General features: G+C 42.8%; 1 protein-coding gene across 5 annotated transcripts; it reads left to right on the plus strand.

The window, feature by feature from the left end:
• Positions 1 to 685: 685 nt before the first annotated feature.
• LOC110076116 (phosphatidylinositol 3,4,5-trisphosphate 3-phosphatase TPTE2) lies at positions 686 to 26,014 on the plus strand. Of its 5 annotated transcripts, none has more exons than XR_013540463.1 (19): positions 686 to 804; positions 2,344 to 2,431; positions 3,906 to 3,986; positions 5,892 to 5,939; positions 7,257 to 7,418; positions 9,306 to 9,425; positions 11,016 to 11,115; positions 12,616 to 12,679; positions 14,134 to 14,198; positions 14,661 to 14,721; positions 15,895 to 15,976; positions 16,448 to 16,536; positions 17,852 to 17,913; positions 19,313 to 19,393; positions 19,785 to 19,890; positions 20,040 to 20,137; positions 22,306 to 22,401; positions 23,407 to 23,751; positions 25,695 to 26,014. XR_013540463.1 is itself a non-coding variant. In XM_020788016.3 (19 exons), the coding sequence occupies exons 2-19, from the start codon at positions 2,382 to 2,384 to the stop codon at positions 25,795 to 25,797; spliced, it is 1,539 nt and encodes a 512-aa protein (XP_020643675.3). In that variant the 5' UTR covers positions 686 to 804; positions 2,344 to 2,381; the 3' UTR covers positions 25,798 to 26,014. The 5 variants fall into 5 exon arrangements, 4 of the variants coding, with proteins under 4 accessions (XP_020643675.3, XP_072858588.2, XP_072858574.2 ...); XM_020788016.3 differs by having other exon boundaries at positions 23,681 to 23,751; XM_073002473.2 differs by lacking the exon at positions 686 to 804 and adding an exon at positions 1,092 to 1,251 and having other exon boundaries at positions 23,681 to 23,751.
• The last annotated feature ends 1,584 nt before the right edge of the window (positions 26,015 to 27,598 follow it).

Consider the following 27,598-nt stretch of genomic DNA (forward strand, 5'->3'; position numbering starts at 1 on the left):
GGACCACAATGGACTGTCTGAAGAAGTTGGTCAGTCTTTCTTACACGCATTGGTAGAGTTAAAATTTTTAAGAACAACTGGCTAGGTTGTCCTGAGCCGGAAATATTAATATATCCACAATCTTAGAACTGCAGAGCTGGAAGGGACCCTAGGCATCATGGGGTCCAGTCCCTGTCAAGGAGGCCCACTTGGGGAAATCAAACGCCCAGCCTCTCCCTCCACAGCCAGAGACTTAAGTGTTTCGGATTTTAAACCACCACCCGCCATGACTTTTTATGGTCAGGAAGACGGAGTGGTGCTTGTGAGCCTTTCCACAACAGGTGGGCCGCATGAGCCCCAACTTTTAGACTTTCTCTCTCTCTCTGGCGAGGGCTTGAATTTCCCGCTCTGCGTCCCAGAGCAAAACAGGCTGGGCCAGGAGCCAAGCGGGGGGGCCCTTGAGGGCAAAGGCGGCCTCACTTTCCCCGTGAAGGGCCCGCCGCCGCCGCCCGGTCTCCCGGGATAATGGTCCCCTTTGCGCTCCCCGACCCCACCCCACCCCACCCGGTGGCCCAGGCAACGGGGTTCCAGAACTCTTCTCCGCGGGAAGAAGGGGCCCTCGCAGCCCCTGGCGCTCGCCCGCGCGCCCGCCCAGCTGCCGGTGGCGATGGGAGCAATCAGGGTTGAATCCGGACCAGGTGCGTTCTCCCCGCAGCCGGCATGAAGCTGGACCCGGCCCCGCCCGGCCGCCGCCAGCCCTTCTGGGAGCTGCTGCAGGTGGCCCGGAGCTGCCGGACCAGGAGGCGTTAGCCTTACACCGAAGAGGTGAGCCTGGCCAACGCGGGGGGGGGGGGCGCGGTGTGGTTAACACCGTCCAGCCCCTCCGGAGAGGGCACGGAGGGGAGAAGACAGCTCGGCCCCTGCCTGCCTGCTCCACGCCTCCCTCGGTCGCCGCTGGGCGCGGGGCAAGAGCTTGCCCGCCCGCCCTCCAGAGCTTGGCGGCCTCGGCTCCCCGACGGTCCCGGAGCTGTACTCAGTCCCGTTACTAAAAGCAGCGCTTCCCCCCCCCCTCGCTTCTTCCCCGGAGAGGAGTCGGGGTGGGGGTGGGTGGACGTTCCTTGAGTTCCTTTGCCGCGAGGGAGGCGCCGGATAAGTCCCAGTTTTCTTTTCCTTCCTCCCCTCCCTCTTCCCTCCTCTTTCTCGCTTCAGGAGGTGGCGCGTCGGAGGCCCCCCTGAAAACTGCGCTCGGAGCCCCGCTCGTTCGCTGCCAAGGTAGAGCGAGCCTCCTTGGGCTGCTCCTCGGGACTGGGCGGGTGGAGGCGGAGGTCGGGGAGCGACAGGCTTGGTGGCTCTGCCGAGGCTTGGGGGTTCCTCCCACCCGGCAGGGCTGCCTCCCCAGCAAAGGCAGAGCTGGTTAGTTGCAACTGCAAGAGTCTTTGCGCCCTCCCTCTCTCTCCCACCCACCCCCCCGTTTATTGCAACTCGTTTTGACAGAAACATTTGAATTATAGTTGCCTTCTTCCACGCCAGAAAGGGGAGGGGGCAATGTCGGCTGAATGCCCCCTCCATGCAAGCCATTGATAATTGGAAAGGAGGTCGCGGTGAACACCTTTCCCTGACGTGCTAGCTTTCTGCGTGCGGAGAAAATGTGTGTGAGAAGCCAAGTTGGCTTTACCCTGGTGCAAGATGAACGACTGCCTCGGGCAGCAGTAGCTGCTCCCTCTGCACTGGAGGGTAGACACGTTACATGCCCTCTCCAGAGCCATCTAAAGTTGGCCTGCTCCCTCTGGTGTGGTGGTGGAAGAAGATGCTTTCTCGCCACCAGGAGAGGCATGCAGTTCCGTTGGTTGTGAGGATTGGGTAGGGAGCGGGGGCACCATCCCAATCTTTGCTGGAGGTGGCAAAAAGCCCTTTGCCCTGGGCCAGCCCTACTAGTCAGATGCAGCCTTCTTCTGACTCCTGGACTTCCTCCTGCATTGGTGCAAGCCGGGCACTTTGGGCCACCCCAGGAAGTCAATAAAACCTTCATTCTTAGCCTTGTTGTGGTATGACGGTGACTCTGGACTGCTTTGAATGCCAGGATCAGGTCTTGGTAATGTTGCCTTCTTTGGACTATAGTTGTCAGACCTCTACAGCCAACCATGGGTGGCTGGGGATTCTGGGAGTTGTAGTCCACAAAAGTGACAGTTCCAAGCCCAGACAGGAAGAATAGCATAAACTTATCTATCTTTGGAGTGATGTACAGATCACTTTAGACAGTGTGTGTGTGGGGGGGTCTCTCTTGTGAGTTGCCAGTGTGTATAAAGTAACTCTTGAAGTGTTCTGTGTTTATATTTGTCCTTCCCCCCCACCCCTGAATTATAGAGGCATCACCTTTGTCCTCGATCAGGGATAACAGCGAAATGAAAACTGTAAGATATGAACATAGTCTGGAATCAGAACAAACTCAGGGGTGAGTAAATTTGGATGGGATATAAATATGGTCTGTATAAATGGGTGGAGCGCCTGCAGAGGGTTACAGGTCCACATACAAGGAGGGCCTGCTCTCTCACATTCTGATAACTGTCAGTTCAAGACTTTAACATTTTTCCTTAAACACTGTGAATGTGCCTCATTTCAAGTCATAGGGTGCTGAGAATATAATAACACTTCTATTAACCCATTCTCTCTCAGGAAGAGGAATTTGTAGTCCTCCCGGTGTTTCAGACTATAACTCCCACAATTCTTTGTGACATTGAGCTGAATTTCCACAGGTTGTCATTCTTAGTCTCGGCCTTTACCATGTGCAGAAGGATGTCCTCAAGTAACATAATTAGAAGTAGAATATAGCAGCCAGATTCTTACTGCCAATTCATGTGAGTTTAAGGCTTATTCTAGGGACACTGTGGCGCTGCAAGTTAAATCTCAGAGCCTCTAGGCAAGGTTGTAAGACCAGCAGTTCGAATCCATGCAACGGAGTGAGCTCCCGTCGCTTGTCCCAGCTCCAGCCAACCTAGCAGTTCAAAGGCATGTACAAATGCGAGTAGATAAATAGGTACCACCTTGGTGGGAAGGTAACGGCGTTCTGTGTCTAGTCACGCTGGCCACGTGACCACGGAAATGACCTATGGACAAACGCTGGCTCTACGGCTTGGAGACAGGGATGAGCACCGTGCCCTAGAGTTGGACATGACTGGACTAAATGTCAAGGGGAACCTTTACTAAGGCTTATTATAGATACCCAAGATGGTGAGGTGAGTAGAGTGACAGACTAGGGCCCAGGAGGCATGACTTTGAGTCCTTGCTCAGCCGTGACGGGTCACTGGGGGAAGGGTGGAACTGGTAAAACCACTCCTTACAATATCTCACTTACCTTGAAATCCCTGTTAGGGTCACTATAAGCGAGTTTCGACTTGACAGCACAGAACATGCCCAAGGGGAGTCATGTAAGTCTGGGTGGAAAACTGTAGCTCCTTACCCAGAAATGTAACCAGCACTTTGTTATGTGCCCAATCTGGCAATGGGATTCTGCCTGTTTATCTTTCAAGCTATTCCATCTAAACATTTCAGATTGCTCGTTTATAGGTAGCAACGGTGATAGCAGGAAGATATACCAAGCCAATTTAAACTCATCTTCCAAAGTTATATATATATATATATGATTCTTAAAAGTAAGTTTCCAGGTTCTGAAGGATATATCTATATCTATATCTATAAATCGAGATTGAGATCGAGATCTCTCTCTTCACAAAGTGCCCTTCTTGGCTATACATTTGGTTATTCCTGGATTTAAGCTAGTTCTTGAAGATTCTGGAGGAAAGACAAGTCTTCCTGTTTTGTTTGCTTGTTTTTAAAGAAAAGGGACACATACTGGGTGGTGATTTCATTTTAAATTTTATTTCTTGATAAAGAAGGAGTCTTAATAGAGATGCTTGACTCTGTGGCAGATCTCAAAAAACTGAGGGACCTACTGTTACAATTGATGACGGTACAGAGGAAGAAACTGATGAACCAGAGTCACTTACTTAGTAAGTTCAGAATCTGGCCGATGGATGAAACTGATGTGTCCTGTTTTTTGTTGTCTTCCATCCTCCCTGTCCCTCTGAACAGAGAGCTTGCTGATATACAGAGAAAATTAGCCAAATGAATGTTAAATTCTGTATTGCAGAATTTTCCCAATTTTACAATGTCCTAAATACTATTAATAAACTTACTTTCCATTTGTGGGTTCTCTTGTTGACAAAATGGCACCATCCATACTAGGAAGCAAGGGGGTGTGCTGAGCTTGGAGTGTGTGTGGCCTGGATCTCAATAAAAGGCCTCCTGGATCAGGAGCAGGGGAGGGCAGAGTTTCAACATTGTCTATTAAATGTATGTGTGGGAACTTTGTAGGCCTAGACGAACATTTCATTTTAATTTCTGCTGCTGTGAGTTAGGTATCTGGCTGCAGGGCTAGAGGTTGGGAGTTCGAGTCCTCACTGTGCATCCCAGAAGAGCCAGCCTCTATGGTTCTGGGAAGGCTGCACAGCCATCAGGCACCCCCAGAGGAAGGGAATGATGAACCACTTCTGAGTACTGTCTACGTAGAAAACCCTGGAAAGGGTCGCCACAACTCAAAAATAAGTCAATGGCACACAGTTATTTATCTGAAGTTGATTTACAAACTTCATGTTGTAAAATCAAAGTAACATTGCGGAAAGCAAGCTCATGACGTGGTGCATCTTTGCTCTCCCCCCGGCCCCCGCAGCACCTTGATAGCCCCTAAAACTGTTTCTCGAGCATGAGAGCCTATAGAACATTAGATTGTGCCTTCCTGTCTGCAGTGGGGCTGGAAAATCACTGCATTTGGAGACTTAGTGTTGCAATATTCCTCTGGATGATTTGGGGCAATTTCATCCTCTCACTGTACCCTGATAAGATCCAATTCACTATGTTCTCAAAGTGCACCCCCTGCCCTCTTTACAGCAAAGCACCCCTTTCCAGAAGTATGAGAGAGGCTATTCTTCTTCTTGGGAGATGGATGCTTGCTTTGTTAGAAGTATTGATAATCCTGTCATTTCAGACATTGAATGGGATGAAAGGGACACATGTGGGTGACTCTCATTCGGGTGAAGAAAACAACCTTTTCTAGCTGAAATCCTGTTGTGCATAACATTTAGAGGCAAGTTGCCATAAGTTAAGAAATCTCGGTAGACCTTACCTATTGCATGCTGAGTCTCACAATTCAGTATGTAGCAGATAATGTCTAGGGAGTGCTGTCCTCTGAAGATGCCGGCCACAGAGACTGGTGAAACGTTAAAAAGAACAACTTTCAGAACATGGTCAAAGAACCCGAAAAACCCACAATAACCAATGTCTAGGGAGATTTCTTAACTTACAGCGATTTGTATACAGAGATTATGCCACTTGCATTACTGCACAGCAGGCAAAATGCAGAAGTTCTGTTAAGGCTCCATTAATACCTAATGGGCCTAGGCATTTTAGCATTTAAGCTGTCTTCTTAAGCAGTATTTTTAGTTGCAAGATGGGGTGTAAATTTAATAAATTAAATTTGACGAGGTGCTGTCGGTTGATGAGTTCTATGTCAGCCGAAGGCATTTGATCGTTCTTCAAACTTGATGCCCTGGAAAAGCAATATAGAAGATTTTCAGTACAAAGTGCTAACTCTGGTGGGTGCTTAGATGTCCCTTGTGAAATAAAGCTTGCACTGAGCTACATAAAATGTTGACCTGCGAATGACTAATAAATGCTATAACTGATGCCACCACATCAGGATTTGATTGAGGGATCAAATGCCATTAAGTTTCAGTTACCTTGATTTGTTCCATTACTGCAATCTACTTCTTGAAACCTTTCCCTGAAACCTTCGTCAAAATCCTAATAATTATTATTCCCTTTCTCCTTTCACCACCCGACCCCCAATCCCAAACCAGCAAGGTTAAGAAAAAGATCTCTCCCTTTGTGATGTCCTTTGGATTCAGGTAATATAGTATTATTATAAGATGACATCAGTGAAGCATGGGGAGGCAACTGTAAAACCAATTTACATTTTAGAACTGCATGTAGAAGTATCAATATTAAAATCTGGATTCACAAATTTGATTCACTCATTCTCCGATATGGATATCTTTTGAGTAGCTAAATGCACTGACCAAAATCCTGTTGCTAAGCATGAGCCAAATTCTAACTTCTGGTGCATTATTTCAGGGAAAAGAAATAGTCCCTGCTGTGACTCACGGGGAGTGTGTACACATGGTGGCTTCGGGTTTTAATGGATGTGGGTGTTCTGAGAATCACAGTGGGGATGCTTGTCTGCCACAGAGGAATGGATCAGAAGTTATTCTTTGGCTCATGCTGAGCAACAGGATTTTTAAATCTATGTGTGCAACATTAAATATGTAAAGTACTCTATCACCATTCCTGATGGATGTAGTCTATATTGTATTCGTCTAACTGTACCCTCTGTTTCCTGGCTTTTTTTGTCCGTGTGACTATGTTTGTTTGGAAGCATATGCTTTCTAGGTGTATCTTAAGTTGTTATTTGAGATCCACAAAAATATTTGTTTTACAAAGTAGCCTAGTTCTGCAATGTAACTGAAAATAGGTTGGCATTCCATTCTGCCTGTTTTACACCTGGAGTGCTCAGTTGACAGAGCCCATTGACGACAGATTTCTGTACCATTTTTTCGTTGAAGAAACTGTGAAGTGGTTAACACAGTACCAAAACAGAGACCAATAAAGACACAACAATACAAAACACAAAGGATTTTTTAAGCATTATCTGGTTGGGAAAAATAAAAAGTACATTTGTAGCTTGACATCAAAGGTCTGTTTTCAGCACTTAAAACACTGAGACCTTTCATTGTATGGGTATACAGTACTGTATATATACTTACAATGACAATAAAAAAAAAAAAAAAAACCTGAGGTACAATAGAGGGGTGGTCATTTCACAGAATGGGCCCCCCGACATACAGTAGGTAGTCCACCCCTGTGATACTATCTAATGGAAATCTGGAAGTCACAGTTAAATTTGCTTAACATATTTTTCTGTTCTTCTGGACTACTTAAAACTGTCCGTGGAGCCCCAGATGCTGGACTACAAATCCTATCCATCACTTTTGGAAGTGCTAGTTGAAGATGATAGCAGTTGTAGCATAAAATATGGGGAGTTAAGGTTGGAAAGGCTGTTGTGAAATAACGTCTATTTTGTAATAATCAAAAACAAAAGTAGTTGTTTCCTTGTCATACTTTTTTTTGGGGAAAGGTACTTCTCCCCTTCCCTCTTCCTTTTGCAGACTCTTCGGTGTAGTGCTTATTTTTGTGGACCTTGTACTTGTGGTTCTGTCTCTGTTGGTGGATGACAAATACCCTTCTCTGGAACGCACCATTGGGAACATCTCTCTGGCTATTGCACTCTTCTTCTTCCTGGATGTCCTCCTGCGAGTGTTTGTTGAAGGGTAAGAGTGTAAAAGTCCCGCTGAAGCACTTGTTTTGACTGCTGCAGACATTTTTTGTGGAGTAAGTAGATTTGGCTCTGGTACAGGCCAGCCATTGAAAACTTTAGCAGAAAAATAATAATAACCATGCCTGAATCCTTAACAAGTGTGAAATAATGATGACTGAAGTGTTTTTAAATTTCCTGTCGGACACAGGAAAAATGTGACACCGGCAACAAAACAGGTCACAGCAGCCATGCTGTATTTCAAGATACCCAGCCAGGGATCCATGACAACTGAGTACCTATTAGAGTACACATGATGTTTGGCCCTGCAGAGATTGCAATATGGAGTGTTTTATTTTTTTATTTATTTTTTTATTTATTGTATTTATACCCCGCCTATCTAGTCATTTCGACCACTCTAGGCGGCTTACAACATAAAGCATAACAAGTTCAAGAAAAATTTATAACAAATTAATTAATTAAATGATTCTGTAAGATGGGAAAAATACAAAATAAATCAAATAAAGAGAGAGAAAAAGGAAAGAGCACAGGAATTAACTGGAAGGGAAGGCCTGCCTATATATCCATGTTTTTAGTTGGTTCTTAAAAGTACCCAGCGAGGGTGCAGCGCGAATCTCCGGAGGTAGGTTATTCCAGAGGCGAGAAGCCACCGCCGAGAAGGCCCGGTTTCTAGTTCTTTCCTTCTGGGCCTCCCTCAGCGTCAGGCTCCTCAGCCTCACCTGGCTCGTGTGGGTGACACGGGTAGAACTAGTTGGGAGTAAGCGTTCCGCCAAGTATCGAGGTCCTAAACCGTTTAGGGTTTTTAACATGTGGTTCCATCCATCTCTACCACCTGTCCCCCCTACCCAACCAAAAGTCAGTTACCCTTCTGTGATCACCAAAATTCTTCCATTTTGGGTTGTCTGTTTGGTGAGTGGTCAAATGCCTCCCATTCCAGCTAATCTATTGGATTCCCCCCCCCCCCCCCAGTGTCTATGAGCAATTCCCTCTGGGCTCTGAGAACATTTTAAAATAGTTTCTTACTGTGAACCAGTGAGTGACCTGTTTGACCAATAAGCTCATCTGTTTTCCTTTTGTATTCCTGTGTCTGTCTCTGTCCTCTTTCTCCAGCCAGTCCCTTCCATCACCCGTGGCACCAGATTGTTGGTTCTCCCATTGCCTGACACCATTCTGTGCCAGGTTGTGACTGGCCTCTCCCCAGGCTGCATCATGGGTGGTATGGCTGCTTATGGCAACGAGGCTCTTCTAGCGAATAGACTCAAACTCTCACTTGCCCTAAATTTGTATATCCCTGGATCCAACTTGTAGTAAGATTCTGGAATGGCTCTTGGTTAGGTCTTGCATCAGCATGGATTTCTGTTTTAAAACAATGTGTTCCATGTACAGTCCTTATTTATTTATTTATTTTATTTATTTATTTATTATTAGATTTTTATCCCGCCCTTCTAGACTGCGTCTACTCAGGGCAGCTCACATCGAAATCATACATAAAAACAGTTAAAACAATAATTTAAATTGACAATATTAATATTAATCAAGATGGAAAAGTAAACAAAAGGCCAAGCAGAAAGTAAAAGTCAAGTATTGGTAGGAGGGAAGGCCTGCCTAAAGAGCCAAGTCTTTAATTGACTCTTAAAGACACCAAGTGAGCATGCCAGGCAGATCTCTGACAGAAAGCTGTTCCAAAGTTGAGGGGCCACTGCTGAGAAGACCCATTATGCAGTATGATATTTGTGCGAAACCTTTTTTTTTAAAATGGTATTAATCTTTCAAAAGCATCTTGCTATGATTTGTCATCCTACCTGGCCATGTCAAAACAAGCTGCTGCAGCAAAATAATTGGTGCTTGTTAGCTTTTCTGTTACTCTTCTTTTGTATTTCAGCTTCCGAAAGTACTTTGAGTCCAGCCTAAATATTCTAGATGCTATCATTATTGTGGGCACACTTTCGATCAATATTGTGTATGCCTTTTCTAATCTGAGTGGACTAAGCCAGATTCCAAGGTAAAGAGAATGGTGTTTTCCTCTTCCCCTTGTTGAGGATTTATGGTTTTCTTCTTTAAGTGGAAACCTGGAGTGGACATGTACAATGAAAACAGGTGCATAGAGAATCTGGCTTCAGAAATGACTGACATTGAGTGGTGGTCCTAACAGAGAAGTGGGAAACATCTGGTTTGTTGGTCTTAAGCTTACCTCAGGCCTCATCAGTGCAGAGTTCTTCCCTTGCCCCAGACCATGTCCCAATCCAGTTTATTAATAAATCTCATTGGCTGAAATCCTGTCCATCATTTACACAATGTAAGGCTGATGACATCATTCGCAGTGCCAGTTTTTTTTTGAGAAATAAAATGTTTCTGTTTCATCCCCTTCCCTTGAAGGTCCCAAAGCTCCCATGGAATCCTTTTCATCACCAGGAAGCCATTGGAGGCCACAGGACAGGGGGAGGAAGTCTTTAATTTCAAAAAATTGTCACTGCTGGTAAAAACTCCCACCCCGTCCTGCGGCCCCGAGCGGCTTCCCCATTATGAAACAGATTCCATTGGAGTCTTGGGATTTTGGGGCCAGTATCAGAAATATTTAATTTTTAAAATACCACAGTGGCCGATGATGTTGTCAGTCTTATGTGGCATAAGTTACAGAACAGGATTTCAGCCGTACTGTCCTGCTCTGCCCCCTTGCTAGGGAGCTTAGTAGAAGGAATCTTGCATAAATGTGGAACAGGAGGTCAGACTTAATTTAAACAGCAACAAAATGAACAAAAGAGAGAGATACAATTGTTCTTACTGCACCTCAACCACTTCAGTGTGGAATCCTGACAGATTTTGGCTGTAGGAATGTTAACCTCAACAGGCAGGTCTTTCACCCTTGCATACTAATGTAAGGTTCTGTCATCAGAGAGCAACTGTTAGAATGCACCTGGCCTATAGGCCTTTTAAAGACTTTTAACTTGTTTTAAACTCTTGATATTAATGTTACAAAAATATTTTCCTGCTTGCTCTATAGTGCTAATGCTCCCACATAGTATGCTCTGTTTTCTATTGGGCGGAAACATGCTTAATAACTATTTCCTGCAGTCCTGTTGCTCGGTGGTGTAAATTGCACCTACAGTAGACCCAGCAAATCTGTGGGGACTTAGTCAGTCAGCTCCTCCTCAAGTTCCATGGATCCAGTGGACCTACTGTAGTTGGGACTTATTGCACAAAACAACACAATTTCAGCCAGTATCTGCCTATGCAGAATGAGAAAGCATTTCTGTTTTTCAAAGAGATGGAAAATTATATTCTTATAGCTTGTAAGAAAATGGTGGAGAAAGAAAGAGAAATGTTTATACCTGTAATTCTAATGTACGCATACTCTGCCATCTACAATATAGTAGAATTGGGTAAAGGGCAAACCTCAGAGGTTAGGTTGCCAAAAAATCCATTCCAAAACCTGTGTGGGTTGTCCACTGAGACCAAATCATGCATCCATAGACACCTCTCTCTCATAATACTCATTGAACAAGGACATGTGTCAGAAATGACAACCTAAATTACAGCCTTATGCCAGTGCTTCATAATATTCTCATTTTGTGTGTGTGTGTGTGTTGATCAGAACAGTGATTATGTTCCGAATCCTGAGGATTGTAATTCTGATAAGAGTATTTCGATTGGCTTCTGAAAAGGAACGTCTTGAAAAAGTAACACGGAGAATGGTGAGTGAATTGAGGCCTTGATAGCTCATGTGCCTAGACTGTGGAATGTCCTCTTTGAGGAAGCTCATAAAGCTGCGCTTCCTGCCTGCCAGCGCATGCCTTTGTATATGCTGACTGCAAGATATGGTTTTGACTTAACAGTGTAAGCCAAAGCAACATTTTAGCTTACAGTATACTTTTCATATTGTAATACTTGCAGTATAAAATGTAGTATAAAATACAATATAAGAAGTACTCAGATCTGTTAGATGCTTTAAGACCCACCATTTCAGATCTTTTTCAAACCTTGGGTGTCTTGGCATTCAGATTTTCTTTCAGATTTCCATGCCATTCATAATAACTGGAAGTTTTGCTGCTGACACTTCTGTCACTCTAAAACTGTTAAAATTAATTCTCAAACTATAGTACTTATCCTACAGTTTTTCCAAGATTAGAATTTTATCATGTACTCACTCTGCCTCTCTCACAGAGTTAGACTGAGACAGTAGCCAAAACCCTGTTGTATAGTGTAGTAAATTACACTAGAGTAGGTTGATTGAATCCAGTAATTTGCAGTTAGAGCAAACCCATTTGAATCACTGGAAGTTGCAAAGGAGTTGACTCACTAAATTACCATTGATTCAATGGGCTTGCTGTTATGAGATTTACTACACTAAGCAACAGAATTTTGGTCTCTCTATGTGTGTCTCCAGATGTCATAGTCTGCCATTTGTGACTGTTCAGTTTTCCTGCCTTTGCTTCTGTCTTTTCTCTTTCCACAAAGCATTGTTATATAATTGGTTGCATATTTACATGACTTTTAAATATCCATTTTGATGCCTTTGTATCAAAAGGCACCTCTTGTACAGTATTTCAAACAGATTTTCCTGTTTTAGTTGTGCTACTCTTTTCTTAATATATCTTAGTCCTTTAGAAGCATCTAAACTCATGGATGCGTAGAAGTCGGCAAGACAAACAGTCTGGTATGTGGGTTTATTTGCTATGCGCAACTAGCTGTTTTTCCCCTGTGTCATCATTTATCTGTTTCTTTGTGCTATATTTGTCTCTTCCCCCTGCCCCCCAAAATATGGCCAAAGATAAAAACCCAATTTTTTTTTTAAAGATCAATGTAAGCTAGGGGACAGACCTTAAATTTGCATGGGAAAGTGTGTTTTGTGCCCAACACTGCTCAGGTTTGTGCTACTCAATGTTCTCTGCATACAGATGGTCTCCAGTTTAATCTCATTTCCAAGCAAATCTGGAGTCATTATCCCTTGCTGTTGACAAAATAGGCTGGACCAGTCAATAGGCTAATGTAAAGTAGCTTCTTGTGTTCACAAAGAGTATTGGAAATGTATTCTCGAAGTATTGGAAATGATTCTAAGGACATGGCTGTTACACGTATTTTAATCTGAGCAAATGCATGATCTCCTAGTACTTTTATAGTTTGTATCTTGTTTGGGACTGGTATGTTCCTAATATATCCCCCTTCAAATTTTCTGGTGTGTGTTTGTTTGGCAGGTGTCAGAAAATAAAAGGCGCTACACGAAAGATGGTTTTGACTTGGATCTCACTTATGTCACTGGTCTGTATGCCTTATTAAGAGAGAGAAATTTGTCGTCATTATGCAATTATTATAAACTGGTGTGAGAGTTTGCAGAAATCTAGGTATCCAATAACTGTGAAAGAAAAAATGTGTGTGATTACAAGACAGTCTCATTTGTTCTTTTCCCATCATGTGCTCCCTGCTAACCAGGAAGATGTGACAATGCATGCATTTATCCATTGCTTTTCTGTTGAAAGTGAATGAATACTAAGGCAGATCTTGCCAGTTGTCTTGAGCAGTTAAAGTCTAACCACATAGAGGAGGAAGGCCAAAGCCATAAGAGCATGTAATGAAAGCGTTGCATTGCCAAGCCTGTTTTCCTTCCGTTCATTCTGCACGATTGAACTAGTGTGCTGTTTAAAATGTTGTTTTAATCATCATCACATGTATTTGTGCAAATAGATAAAGGTGTGCCCTTAAGTGGAGGAGAAACATGTCTGACAGATTCTTGCCTCTTTCTTGTGTGGCCCAGAAAACTGGTTGCTTGGTAGCGTTTACGTAGCACTAACTTGCAATTTCAGTTTTCACCTTTTGTACTCCTGACTGCTTTAAATCACTCATTAATCCAGTTTTTTAAAAAAAGAAGAAACACTTTTGCCATATTTGGATGCACAGATTGCTGAGCACGATTTCCTAGAAAGCCATGGTTATGTTTGAGGACATGTGAACAAATGCAAAACCACACTTGTACAAGATTGTGTTAGTTGGGATGTGAAACTGGAATAAGACCAAAGAGAGGATTCCATAATGTCTTCAGGGCCACATTGTAGTTTATGTTGTTCTTCCCTATCCCAAATGTGCCTTCAATGTCCACTTAAAAACACTTGCCACGAAACTCGCGCCTAAATAAAGTTGCATTTGACTCTCACTCTCTTTGCTCTTTCAAGAGCTCAGGGCAGTGGTCAGTGGCCCTGCTGGCTGGGGGGATTCTGGGAGTTTCAGTTTAAAAGTAATTTTAGTAAGCTCTGAACCATCATATGCCAGTTCTGTAAGAATCGTAAGATTAAGCTGAGAGTGCAATGATTTTCACAAATAGAGTTCTTCAACCTACTTCACCCTGGCCAAAACCCTTCAGTGTTATCACACTGACCACGTCCAATGCCGTAATCGGATCTGTAATCAAAAATTTGGCAAGTCTTACTGTTTTTTGGCAGTTAAAACGCCTGATGTCACAGGCAGACCTAGTGAGGTTGCACACAGTCAAGCTGTTCCAGCAGGGATTTGAGGGACGCGGTCTTTATGGGTCTTTAAGAAGGCATCGAAAACATATTTGCTAGTTCATTTTCATAATGTTAAAAACTTTACTTGGGCTATAATAGTTGTTGGGATGTCTTTGCTTATGCTCACAAATGTCACATGGGATCTCTGTGTGCCAAGGGATGTGCTCTTTCCAATTTTGTTGTGCTTATTACAACTTTTGCTGTTTTTCTCAGCTCGTGTTATAGCAATGTCATTTCCATCATCGGGACAGCAGGCTTTCTACAGGAATCCTATAAAGGTAACCCAGACTTGGAATGATTGTGCAGATAGATTGTGACATTTTTCTGGATCTTTCTTCCTTCTTTTCTTTGCTTTGTGCCACCCTCTCAAACCACTGCAGATTTTGGCTAATACGTAGCTGGTACGATGCTGGCAGGCAGTCCCATAGCAAAGGGATCTTTCTTGCTCAGGCTTTGTGGCAAAGTGAAAGTTAGAAAGGTTATTATTTATGGTTTGTTTGACCTCTAACTTTAAAAAATATATCCTTAGCTGTGAATCTTCACCGTATGAATGTTACATTTCACCCACTCAGTGAGTTTAGTGAACTAATCACCTAATGAACTAGTCATCTAACTTATGGGAAAGGTCTGAGATTCAGATCTTGTTTGAAATACCTTATTTAAAATATAAAGGCAACAACACCTAATGCTTCTGGCCTTCTTTAGGCAAATCCTCTAAATACCTTGCTTTGTTCTTCTAGGAAGTAGCAAAGTTCTTGGATACAAAACATGGAGACCACTACAAAGTCTACAATCTGTGCAGTAAGTTTCTTTCATTTTACAGTTTAAACATCTATATCCAGGACACATTTATTTTTCAAAATTAAATTGCACTGTTTATATCTGAGCTTATCCAGTAACAACCCTAATTCACCTGTGTGACTTTTCACATTGTTAAAAACCTTTTAAAGAAAATGCCCATTGGACTTTTTTCCGCCTCATTGGAAGTTGAGCTCCACTTCATGTCTCATTCGTTCAGCCACTTTTTTCTTTACTCTCATTCTCACTGTGGCAACAGAAGGTCCCTGGGAGCCTGAGTTTGGCTAAAAAGGTAAAGGTAAAGGTTCCCCTTGACAATTTGTCTAGTTGTGTCCGGCTCTAGGCAGGCGCTGCTCATCTCTGTTTCCAACCCATAGAGCTAGCGTTTGTCCGAAGACAATCTTCCGTGGTCACGTGGCCAGCGCGACTAGACATGGAACACCATTACCTTCCCACCGTGGTGGTACCTATTTATCTACTAGCATTTTGCATGCTTCAGAACCGCTAGGTTGGCAGGAGCTGGGACAAGCTCCGGGGACTCACTTCATTGCATGGATTCGATCTTACAATTGCAGGTCTTCTGACCTTGCAGCACAGAGACTTCTGCTGTTTAACCTGCAGCGCCTCCACGTCCCTTGTTGAGTTTGGCTAGAGTCAGATAAAAATTCTTCAGGGTGGAGGATAGGTTGAAAGTTTTACACCACCGATTCCAGACTTGGTGCTAACTCTCCCCCGTTCTATTCCCCCCTGCCCCCACTTAGGGCCAGCAGTCCATGCTTAAGTAGTAGCCCCTCGTGGTGATACACCCCTTGGCCTGACTAGGCAATTATACAAGCACTTCCTGCAAAGGACTCGAGGGGCTTCCATTTTAATTTCACACATTGCTGAAGAGCACTTGATCTCATGCCCCTCTGAGGTATCGTGGGAAATTAAAATGAAAATCTAGTTCTTTTAGACACATTTTGCATTACACCCCAATGGTGGCTTGGGTTGTAATGCAGTCTTCCTCAACTTGGTGGCCACTGGATGTGGTGGACTCCAGCAACCATCATCCCTTGTCAAGATAGCTTCTGGTCAAATAGATTATTGTTTGAGCAAAATACTGATACTGAGCCTTCCCAATAGAATTTTGGAGTCTTTAAATATTTAATATTTTTCTCATCTTTTCCCCTGCAGGTGAACAGGGCTATGACCCCATGTTTTTCCATTACAGGGTGGAGCGGATATTTATTGATGACCATAATGTTCCTACTCTAGAGTAGGTATCTTGCAGAAATGGACCTGTGTGTATTCTACAAAAGGCAGACCTGGTAGTTGAATATTAGATCCTAGAAGCCCAAGATAGCTTTTCTAGTGCTCAGAGCTTCTGGGATTAAGATCCATAAATGTGGGGAATCTTAGTTTGGGGGGACACCCATGAACCATATGTAATGAGAAGGAAGGCCTGATGAGTGAGTATGAGTATGTTTTCTTCAAATTCTGAGTCCTCTCTATGATCAGGGTGCCCAACCCTAGAGAGGACTTGTAAGGACATTGAGCTACTCATGCTTATAATGTGGGGAGGATTGGAGGAGGGATGTGTGAGAGATACGGTACATTTTTATGAAAACTCTTGAATAAGGCTAGCCTCTTGTGACCTTACAGCTCTGTCACAGAGAATGTATTTTAGTTTTCCTGGAGCAAGACATTGAAAGATGCATAAAGAGGGTATTTCTTTTTTTCACTTAAGGGAGATGCTCAAGTTTACTGCTAGCGTACGGAAATGGATGGAACAAGATGAGAAAAATGTCATAGCAATACATTGCAAAGGAGGGAAGGGTAAGCATATTTGTTTTACGTGGCACAGGGCAGAATGGAAGTTGTGTGAACATGCATTCTGGTTTATCATTCAATTATTTGCTTTCGTCTGTGTTTTTTACTCTACCCCCCCTCAAAAAAAAGGAGAGAAAAAAAGGACCTTGTCTTTAAGTACAACTGGGTAGATCCTTTTAGTTTTCCAGTATTATATTATCACCATGGCCTCCATGAAAGGGGAGTTAGAGGCAAACAACAACAACAAAACAACCCACCAGTAAATAATTGGAGCATAGGACTTGGTGGCCATTTTTCCTGGTTCTCAACAATTATCACATTAGACTCTTTTTCATGCACACACTATTTTGTCTGTCTGCAAGGACCTGATATGAACTTGCCCTTTGACAGTTGTAGATTAAATATCTCAAGGGTGGTTATTTTTTACTGTTTGTAAGTCGCTCTGATTTCATTTTCAAGCGAGGAAAGCATTAAACTTTTGACACTTACTTGTGTATCCTTGAACTCAGCATTGGAATGTGGGGGCTGCTAATCACTTATTTTTCTCTATAAATATGAAAACTTGAGCTACTCTCCTAGCCATTTGGTGTTTGCCTGGTGTGGAATTGAGGACACTCTTGGTAAAATGCATGCCACCAGAGCCATTCCAATGCAGGTTGTTGATCTCTTGTAAGGCAGAGGAGAAAAGCCATTAAGAGAGTTTCCATGTGTCCATTGTTTAGATTTTCTCAATGGAGGAAGGACTTTTCCAAGAATCTTCTTCTGTCACATAGTAAAGGGCTGCTATTGTATAAGAAGTCTGTCAGATGGGGTCTTGAACTAAGCTTGGGTTCCTATCAGCTGGAGTGCTGATAATTGTGCTTTCTGGCAGTGTACAAACTATGTTTTATTAGTAGCATTTTATTGTTTGTATTCAAATGAGAGTTTTGGTGGCTTGTAAAGGAAATATAAATAGATAAATGTGTTTGTTTGTCCCCCCTGCCTCCATGCAGTGCAATAGTTGAATCTCCTTTTGTAAATGTAAGAAGGATTTGAGTTCATTTCTTTTGAAAATAACAGGTCCACCCTCAGGACAAGGGCAAAAAGTCCCCAATAATTAAAGTAGCTGAGATGTAAGGTGGAACTTCTGTGTGTCTTCATGGTTAGTAGAGTTGCAAGCTGGGCCATAAGCAGAGCAGGATCACAGGATTTTCAGTTTTGCTGGGAGGCAGGGGAACACAGATGAAGGCAAGCAATCTTATGGTTCCATTCTTCGGTGTAGCTGGGGTCTGACTACAGTGCCTCTTTTCTTTAAGTCTTCAATTTTCCATTTTTGATGCAGGTCGAACCGGGACGATGATTTGCACCTGGCTTATTCACAGCAGCCAGTTTCAGAGTGCCCAGGTAGAGAAAGTGCTGATATTGGTGATCCTCATCTTATGTCTAAGAGAATGGAAGAACTTATTTATTTATTTATTTATTTATATATTTATTTATTTATTTATTTATTATGTTTTTATATAGTCTACTCTGGGCGGCTCACAACATATACAACATATACAATTTAAAATATACACAATTATTACATAGGTAAAAACAAAGCAATATAAAATATAAATCAAGTTTACAGTTTTAACAATTAATTAATTTAAAGTAGGTTCTGAACTTAGGTTCTGAACTGTGTAGTTTAGCTCTGTTATAGCTGGAGCCTGGCCCAAGGTGCATGTGATGCTGCCACCAACAGCACCCAGTGTTAAGATTGGAGAGACACTCTCTGAGTATAATTGGGCTGAACCATACACAAGAGTCCCCTGTGCCACCTGATGGAAATTTCTTTCTGTGGCCAGCTTCTGTCTGGCCACCGCCCTATGTTTGATCTCTTTACATGCTGTATATGATGGAATCCTTTGTTGTTCAGGCATTATATCCGGTGCTGGCCCTTCTATTCATAGAGGGCATTTTGGTTCTACTGCAGGTTGTCATAAACATAAAGGTGATTACTTTTGTCAGTTTCCCTCCCCCCCCCCCATACTGCCTACCATATCTGCTTTGGAGTGTTGGGGAAAGGTCCCAGCAATACGAAACAGAATGGAAAGTGCTTTGTGGTTCAAGGGGAGTAAGGAAGAGGGAGCGGATGTATCCCCAACTAAATTTAGCAAACCTTCAGATTGATCAGAAAGTCTGTTGTGAACAAAACAGTATAATCAGAAAAAGGGAAGTGTATTGCTCGTCTGTTTTGACTGAAAGAGAAGTTTTCTGTGGCTTCGGTCATGATTCTCCTTACAGAACAGAGTTGACCTAGATGAAAGAGGACATTTTCAGCTCTCCGTTAATTTTTCAGTCTCTGGAAAATCTGTTCTTGGGGGGGCTGTCAAGAGTGGTGTGGAACAAGGAGGTGCAGGTTGAGTGGGAGAAATTGGTGGTATTCTCCCCTTCCTCACATGAACAGAGGAGCCTCCAAATCTATATCTCTAAAAGAGCACAATATGTATATTCAACTGTAGAATAGTGAAAGGGCTGCCTGGGTAGCTTATGGAGTTGGGTATTTTGGCAGGAAACCAGAGGGTGGGAGTTCAATTCCCTACCGAGTCTCCCAGGGAAAGAGCCAGCTTGAGTACCCTTGGGCAAAAGCTGCACAGTCCCAGAGCACCTGCAGAAGAAGGGGAATGGCAAAGCACTTCTGAGTATCCTCCACATGGAAAACCCGGGATGAACTTGACGGGATAGAATTGTTAGAGTGGTAAAACCAAACACTTCAGATTACTGTAACTCTTAAAATGTCGTGACACACTCTTGTCTTTAGGAAAGTTTGAACTACTTTGGTGAACGAAGAACTGATACAAGTACAAGCTCCAAGTTCCAGGGTGTTGAAACTCCATCCCAGGTAAGAGTATTTTCTGAAGCCTCAAAACAAGGCACCAACAACCAGTATTGTAACAAGGCATTCATGCAGTGAGTAGACGGTCACAATTTAGCTCCAGGGTCAGCCATTTCCCCCCCTGGGCAATCCTCCTATCCCCTTTCAGTTCTGGATGCCTGGAATAACTGACTGCGTTAAATGGTTGGGGAAACAACATGTCACACCTCTTAGGTCTGGGCAAGTTTTGAGAAAGCAAGGCTGAAATGGTATCCGAGGCTTCCCTTCTCCTCCAGCCAAAGAGTGGAAGATGGTCTGCTGCTTTGCCTTAGGCCCTGGACTCTGTAGAGTTAGAAAAATACGGTATTGTAGCTTTCATAAAAAACTGGAAATCAGTAATTGTAAGCTTTATTTACAGAGCAGATACGTTGGGTATTATGCAACCCTGAAATTCAAGTACAACCTGAACCTCCCACCAGTGAGACCGCTCAGAATCAAAAGCATAAAGCTCTATGCTATCCATGGTAAGTGCTGCTAAAACACTGCAGGATCTGTGATAGTATTTCCTGTACTGCTTTCTTTTGTCTGCAGTAATCTGAATTTACTATTAAAAGAATTTGCAGCAAATACCTGAATTCCAGGACCAGATGCTAGTGACTGCCTCTCTTTTTAGGGGTTGGGAAAGGCAACGGAAGTGATTTGAGAGTGAAGATAATCATGGAAAAGAAAGTGATTTTTCACTGCATTTGTGCAACCCAAGAGAACTGCAAGGTAAGGGATGTCTGGATTAATCCAAGGGACCTGTCATCGTGATTACCAGGATTCTATCCCTGGTTTTGACCCGGTCACTCCAGAGGACTGTTTTTGGGGCTCCTAGATTTATGTGTAAACAAAACAAAATACATTTCAGATACATTCAGACCACCTTGCAGTATATAGGTCCCGTCACATATATTGCGAAGCAGTCTGAATGTATTCCTGATTTGAGTGAATCTCGTGTGTAGCCTCTTAACAGCAATGGACGCAGTAACCCGCAAGTAGGAAAACGATTGCCAAAACTGTAGGACTTGCTATGAGTGTAGCTACCACAAGGAAATGTAGGCTGCCTTTGATATGACGTATCTAATTAATGACCCTGAACTCACATAAACCAGAAAGGGTTTTGTGGCGCCTCAAAGATGAACAGGATTAACTTGGCAAGTGCTTTCGTGTGCTACCGCCTGCTTCTCTGGGCGCATCCAGTATGCTCTTTGTTGTTTCTGCTGTATCAGGCTACCATGGCCTTCCGTGTGGAAATTGCTACATGATGCGGTTCCTTCTGGTCCAGTACCCGACAGCTGTTTTGGATCACAGTCCCCATAAATGCTCATAATTGGCCTAACTCACCAGTTCACATTACTTAAACAACCACACTCCCAAAATGACTTTTTTCAACAAGTGGTTTCCTTTTATTTATTATGTTAATATGATTGACAAGATTTATTTCTCAGCTGCCTCCCTTGTCAGTCTTTGGTGTGATATTATAATCTGATGCAGATTGCAATAGTGTGCAAGTGCTGTATCAGATTACATACCTGGTGAAAGTCTTGTACTATTATAGTACAGTGGTGCCTCGCTTAACAGGCGCTCCGTTTAGCAATGAAATTGCTTAGCGATGACTTTTTCGGAGCGTTTTTGCGCTTAGTTTAGCGATGGTCCCTGTGGGCGAATTTCGCTTAGCAATGGTTGGGACCATGCTTCGCATAGCGATTAAATTTTGGGTCCCTTGTTTCGCTTAACGATGGTTTAAACAGCCTCATGTTTGCTGTTTTTAAAATGTTTTTCTGTTATTTATAAAGTTAAACTTTACTGTTTAAAATGTTTGAAATAAAGTGCACTTAATAAACCCTTTGTTAACCAAATTTGACTTTGTTCTGACTCTTTTTTAATTTGTTGTTGTATTTTTCCCCCCCATTGAGATGCATTGAATAGGTTTCAATGCATTTCAATTGGGGAACCGCGTTTCGCTTAGCGATGTTTCCTATGGCGATTTTTGCTTAAGGACAGCAATTCATTCCTATTGGAACGGATTATCCGGTTTTCAATGCATTTCAATGGGAAACCGTGTTTCGCTTAGCGATGAAATCGCTTAGCAGTGATTTTTTCGGAATGAATTAACATCGCTAAGCGAGGCACCACTGTATTCTTGTTTCTATGTTCTTTCAATAATGTTGGGGAAAAAGGAAATATGTATATCCACACTAGGGAAATCCTTTTCCTGAAAGGTATTATGTTTAAAAGCATGGTTAGAAGAAGGCTCACAGAAGTTTGTGTTTAAGTCTGCGTTAAACACAAGAACACTGTGTTCTGCCTTAGAAGGATTGTGCCTTAGAACTGTGCGCACCAGCTTTGTTCCCATAAGTAGTAATAGATTAACATCATCCTGTGAAGCAATTTGAAGATAAACCAATGTGCCTTTTTTCTGGGGCAAAGGAATGTTCAGGTCCTGAGAGAATTAAACTCCCGAAGGGCATACTAAGCTTGTGGTATCCATAAAATGGGCAATGATTACCGAAAGCGCCAACAGACCTGTTAGCAGTGCATACTTTTATCTTAACTTGGACTGCTAACTCAATGGAAGCCCATGGTATAATGATTTCCAGTTCCCAGCCTCTCTCTTTGCATGACACTGGATCATGTTACTGATTTGTGTGCCTGCAAAAGGCCATGGAAGTAGAGTTATTCAGTGGTGGTGGAAAGTCAGTCAGAAATCACCCTAGTTGTTTACACGCATGTATGAACTGGTGAATTGGACTCTTCCCTGCCAAATGGTTTAACATCGCAATGGTTTCAATGAGTGACACTTGACAGGTCATTGTAGTTTATCTAATGAGTCCTGGCTATGTGTTTAGCACCAAGAATATTTGATGAGAGTAAGATGCCCATCTTCTTCCTTCCAGCTGTTCTTTGATGGGGAAAATGACTGGGTCGTGATTGGTTTTGAAAACTGTCCTATCGTTAGGAATGATGTGAAAGTCAGATTTGAATCTTCTTCTGTAAGTAAGAATCTATGGATCATTTGCATTCCTCTCCTATGTGTCACTTTGTGCTGAAGCACAATAACTCGGACCCAAATACATGGGCTGAAATCTTCTTGGTGCTTAGTATAGTAATCTACACTAGAGTATGTCTGTTGAGTCAGTTGTACTTATGGGAGGAAAAGGCTCATTATATCCCCACTGATTTAATGAGCCTGCTTAGTGCAGCTTACTATGCTAAGCAATAGGCTTTCAGCCATAGCTAAATGAACAGTTCTATTGAGTTGTAAGAGCAGGTGGATTTAAACGTTTTTTAACTTGTCCGTCAACCCCCATGAGATTTGCAGATTCAGAACATCAGTGAAGAAAGCCCTTAGAAAGCAAAGAAGATGTGAATCAGCAAAGCTGTTTTGTTCCTAGTTTATTTCATCTAGACAGGTTGCATTACTTTAACATTGTAAAAAGAAAATGAGGAATATATTATACTGATGCGAACCAGTAATGGGCAAACAGACAAAACACCAGACATGATAAAAAAAACTTTTTTAAAGCCTAAAATGTTACAACCAAGTCTTAGGCTAAAACAAATTATTACAGGCTGAATCATAAGTGAAATTATTACAGCATGAATCATGTGTCTCACTTTAGATGCATGGAATATTATTCAGAATTTGAGAGGTATATAATTATATCATTGTATTATATTATTATATATTTACATTACTAACTTTGTCATGAATATTGTTCATGTGTTAATTTCCCCCTAGTCTCTGTATGCAGTTCTACTCCAAACCATGTGTATAGAGTAGTGTGTCCATGGGTTGGGGGTGTAGGTTGTTGTGTATTTCGAGCATAGGTAGACGAAGGGGGAACAGAGGGTTGGAGAGGGAGGCTGACTGGGATGGAGAAAGCTCTGAAACGGTGGACAACATTTCCTGCATTTGACGAGTTGGACTGTAGTCCCAGAAAGTGCACATTCTAATGACTCCTTAAAATACGGTAGAGGGATCTTTGTTTTTGTAGCCACAGACTAAGAGGGCTGCTCCTCTGGAAACAGAATGAGAGAGGCCAACTAAATCGGCCGTGGCCATGAGAATGAGCTGGGAATGAAAGCCATCTTGGGTATGAAGCTCACCTCTGCTGTGACGAAGGCACATTCAAATAATGTGCAGTCCTGACTTGACTTATCCTGTAAAGTTGTTCCGAAGATTTACAGCTAGGTCGTACACATGAAGCACCTTGAAAATGCAGTCGGAGTGTTTAATGACATTTAATTAATCGTCTTTTCAAAATATAGGATATTCCAAAGGGCTACGATGACTGTCCTTTCTTTTTTTGGTTCCACACTGCCTTCATTGAGGACAACAGGTAAGTTGCAATGCTGTTTGTTTCTTTCCCCCCTTCACGGGAAGATAACGTGTCCTTCAGCTGTGATTTGGCTTGAGAATCAGAGGGTGATAGATTTGATCCTTTGTGCTCAAGAAAAATCACCACCTCAAGGAGCAAATACTGCTTTCTTCCTGAGGGGTGGGGCGGGATTGCCAACATTTTTGCGGGTGGTCAACAAATGCCTCCTCATATCTCTGCTTGCCATGTGGAGACGTCAGGCTGGCATCCAACTTCTTCAAGCAGTGGAGATGAGCATCCTTGCTCATCAGTCACAAGGCATATCTAACTACTGAACAGCCTGATAGGTCATATAGCTACAGAGAGGAATTATCAGAGGATGTGGTTATCTGCTGAAAAAACGGGCAAAGGGCAATAGAACATGCACTCCAGGCTGAACCCTGCTTTGCATTCAGACTATTCCCAACTGCACTTCGTTTCTTACTTTATGACTCAAGACTATCCATATGCTTTCTTTTCCATAGTGCTGTTCCTTCATCTTGTGTGATAACAGTGACAATGCTAAGTTAGCTTAACTCATATACTGTATGACCTTTTGGCCTAAACCCAATGGTCAATCTTATAGCAATGTGTGCTGCTTACTTAAAACACTCTCTGGGTGTTTTATAACTATGTAGGCTATACATTCTCCCCCCACCCCCAAACTGGGTACTCAGTGTACCAATATCAGAAGGATGGAAGGCTGAATCAACTTCAAGCTTAGGATCGAACTCAGATTGTGAACAGAGTCTTCACTGCAGTACTGCAGTTTAGCCACTGTGCCACACACTTTTGAAAATGTAGAATCTTCAGGACATTTTTTTAGGCTGTAACTTCCCCAGTCACCTTCCCCAGTTAATTCAGGACTATTCCTGCAGCAGGTTATCAAAAACCCTTTACTTACTGGTAATTGCAGTAAATTAAGTAACATGTAAGAAATCCTGCTTTTTTACATGTTCCACATTTCTCCAGTGCTTTCCTACCACCCCTTAAGCCATATCTATATGTATCTTTGTTAGCTATGAAAGATATGGTGGGTCTGCAACTAAACACCATGATGTGGAGTATTCCTGCTGAGGGTTGTAGAGTGGACTCATTGAATCAGTGGAAATTTACATAACACTTGACCTACCAAGTTCCCCACAGATTGAGTGGGTTTAGTGTGGCACCAACAGCTGGAGTGGATGCTGCACTCTAAAAACACAGCAATCCTTAATCTTGCCCTTATGAGCACCACTCCCTCTGTTAGCAATGCTTTGGAGTGAGTACTGGCACTTGTAGTAGTCACCAGGGCACCTCCGTGGGCTAGAGGAAGGTATTAACATGCTCAGCAGAAACGCAAGAAGGTCGAACGTTCAAAAATAATTTTAAAAAATTCCTTACAGGAATCTTTGCCCAACAGCCTAATGAAAACTGGCTATGTTCAGAGAGCACAAAATGCTGAAAGTTGGGGTAGAGGGGGGGGGTGTAGAATGGAACAGGATATTCTGGAAGTATGGTTCACTGAAACCCTGAACAGGAATATTCCACATTATGGTGTTTTGTTACAGTGTGCACAAGGAGTCTGCCTTGCAACAAAAGCATAAAGTAGACAAAAGACTTACCTTAAAAATTAAGAGTTGTTGCACACTTTACACATGGAAACACACGGTCCACTACTCTCTTGCTCAATGAACAGCTAATGAATTTTGTAATTTGTGAAAGAAATGCACCCGGCGAATGTATAGCTCTGCATATGTCCGGGAACTGTAATTTCTGTAATTCTGGGCCAGCACAGTGTTGAAGGATGATGGAAATGGCCTTCCAACAAAAATAGGAAGGACCACAAAACTCTGTGTCCCTGGCACACACTTTGCCCTTTCCTGCACATGAACTGACATGGTTTGTAAAAAAAAGAAACTCATTTGTTTTTCCCCTTTCCTTAGACTGTACATTCCTAGAAATGAAGTTGATAACCTACACAAGCCAAGGATGTGGAAGATTTTCAGAGAAAAGTTTGCTGTGGAGCTGAACTTCACTGAGCCCTAACCAGGAGTGAGCAGTGACCCTTCTTAAATGGAGTCACTTCCTATTCTTTTTCCTCCCAGAATCATGTTTCCTCCCGTGGCAGCGCCCATCAGAACATCTTCCTCCCCCCCCATGTGCACAGCTGAAAGCATCTCTGAAATGAATGCAACATTGGAGAGTTTGCCTCCTTGTGTGTGCATGCTTAGGTGATGATTAAAATAATTACTTTTGCCGAGTAGTCCATGTGAGAAGAATGGCGTCATCAATGCAGTTTCTGCTTTTCTCCTCCCACTCTCCTGGTTGTCATAATGAGTAGCTGGCCCGAATGCAAGCCAACCACAAACTTAATTCTACATGTGGGAATTTGATTTTGTATCACCAGGAGCTGACTTGAAGCATCAATGTTGATTCCTGCTGATTTAGTCCCCACAATTCTTTAGAATTAGGGCCTCTGAGGTTGGTTAACAGATAATAAAACCAACTTCCAGCTCTTGGTTCATGGATGGAACACCAGGTTAGACCATGGATTTTGCTGAAACATTGACCATTCCACTGGGCAGAATACATGCTTTTACTGATTAAGATGATGTTGGAAGTTGTCTTGACTTATTCAGGGTAGTTTGAACATGAAATCCATTCTGCAGGGTAAGGCAGGCACCCACACACTTTTCTTTTTTCTTTTCTTTTTTTTGGGGGGGGAGCAGGAACTGGTCAGAAAGCAAGTGAGCAGATATATCTGAAGATTCCCAGTCATCCAGGTGAGGTTATCTGGAAGTTGAGTCATGGCAACTGGACTTCTTTCTTATTAGGTTGAAGCATTTCACTTCTCATCCAAGTAGCTTCTTCAATCTGAGGAGAGTTGGTAGGAGATCCCTGATATATCCTCCACCTTGTGTTCACTCCCCCCTCCACTGGTCTGAATAGGCTTGTTAGAAAGACAACGGATGGGAGGGGTGTTCTGCAGTCCTTCTCCACCCATTGTAATAGTGCTATCAACAGGGGTGGAGACCTTAGATACAATTTATCTCCTATTTATCATGCTGCCCTTTCATCCATCCCCAGGAAGATTAGGAGGACCACACACACCAGAAAGACCACTGTTAACGACCCATTGTCCAGTTGCTATGACTCGGCTTCCAGACAAGTGAGTGGATAGTTTCTGAAATATGGGCAAAACGGCCTCTATCTGCTTTGGCACCCCAAGTAGCTTTGGTAGCCTCTCTGACCTTTTTATCTACTCCATCTACTGCACATTCTGCAGCCTCTTAGCTTCATCTCCCCTACTCTTGTCTTTCAGGATTTAACATGTCAAAACAACCTTTGGAATGGCATGGGCTATCCATTCCAGTTAAGGGGTGGTTAGCAGTGCACTTGACCTGATCCTTTTTCAGTGTTGCAGGAGGGGGAAACATCTTATGTCTCCATATGCAAATTTTACTAAGAGGACTGAAATTTGACTCAAGTGGGTACTGTAGTAGTTGCAGAGCCAGAAAAATCCTGGGAGAGAGGCTGGCCAAGATTATCTATACCATATGGGGCCTTGTATGGACCCAGAATGCCACTAGAAGGAGAGACTGGCCAACCATTTCCCAGTACCTCGTACTAATGCCTAACATTAGTGCTGTAATCTCATTCATAACTAGCAAAGGACAAAGTTGCCACTAATAACTGTGGTGAATTACAGGGAATGAAATCTAATGCTTAATTTGTAGCTGAGCTCTTCACCCATAAAATTATGAAGGCGAACTTGAATGGACTGGTACCCAGTTGGCCACCTGCAATGCAGAGTAGATCTGGACAGGCTGCTGTGGTTTGGAACAAA

This window comes from Pogona vitticeps, chromosome 1 (genome assembly GCF_051106095.1).
Source record: "Pogona vitticeps strain Pit_001003342236 chromosome 1, PviZW2.1, whole genome shotgun sequence".
Lineage (NCBI taxonomy): Eukaryota > Metazoa > Chordata > Lepidosauria > Squamata > Agamidae > Pogona > Pogona vitticeps.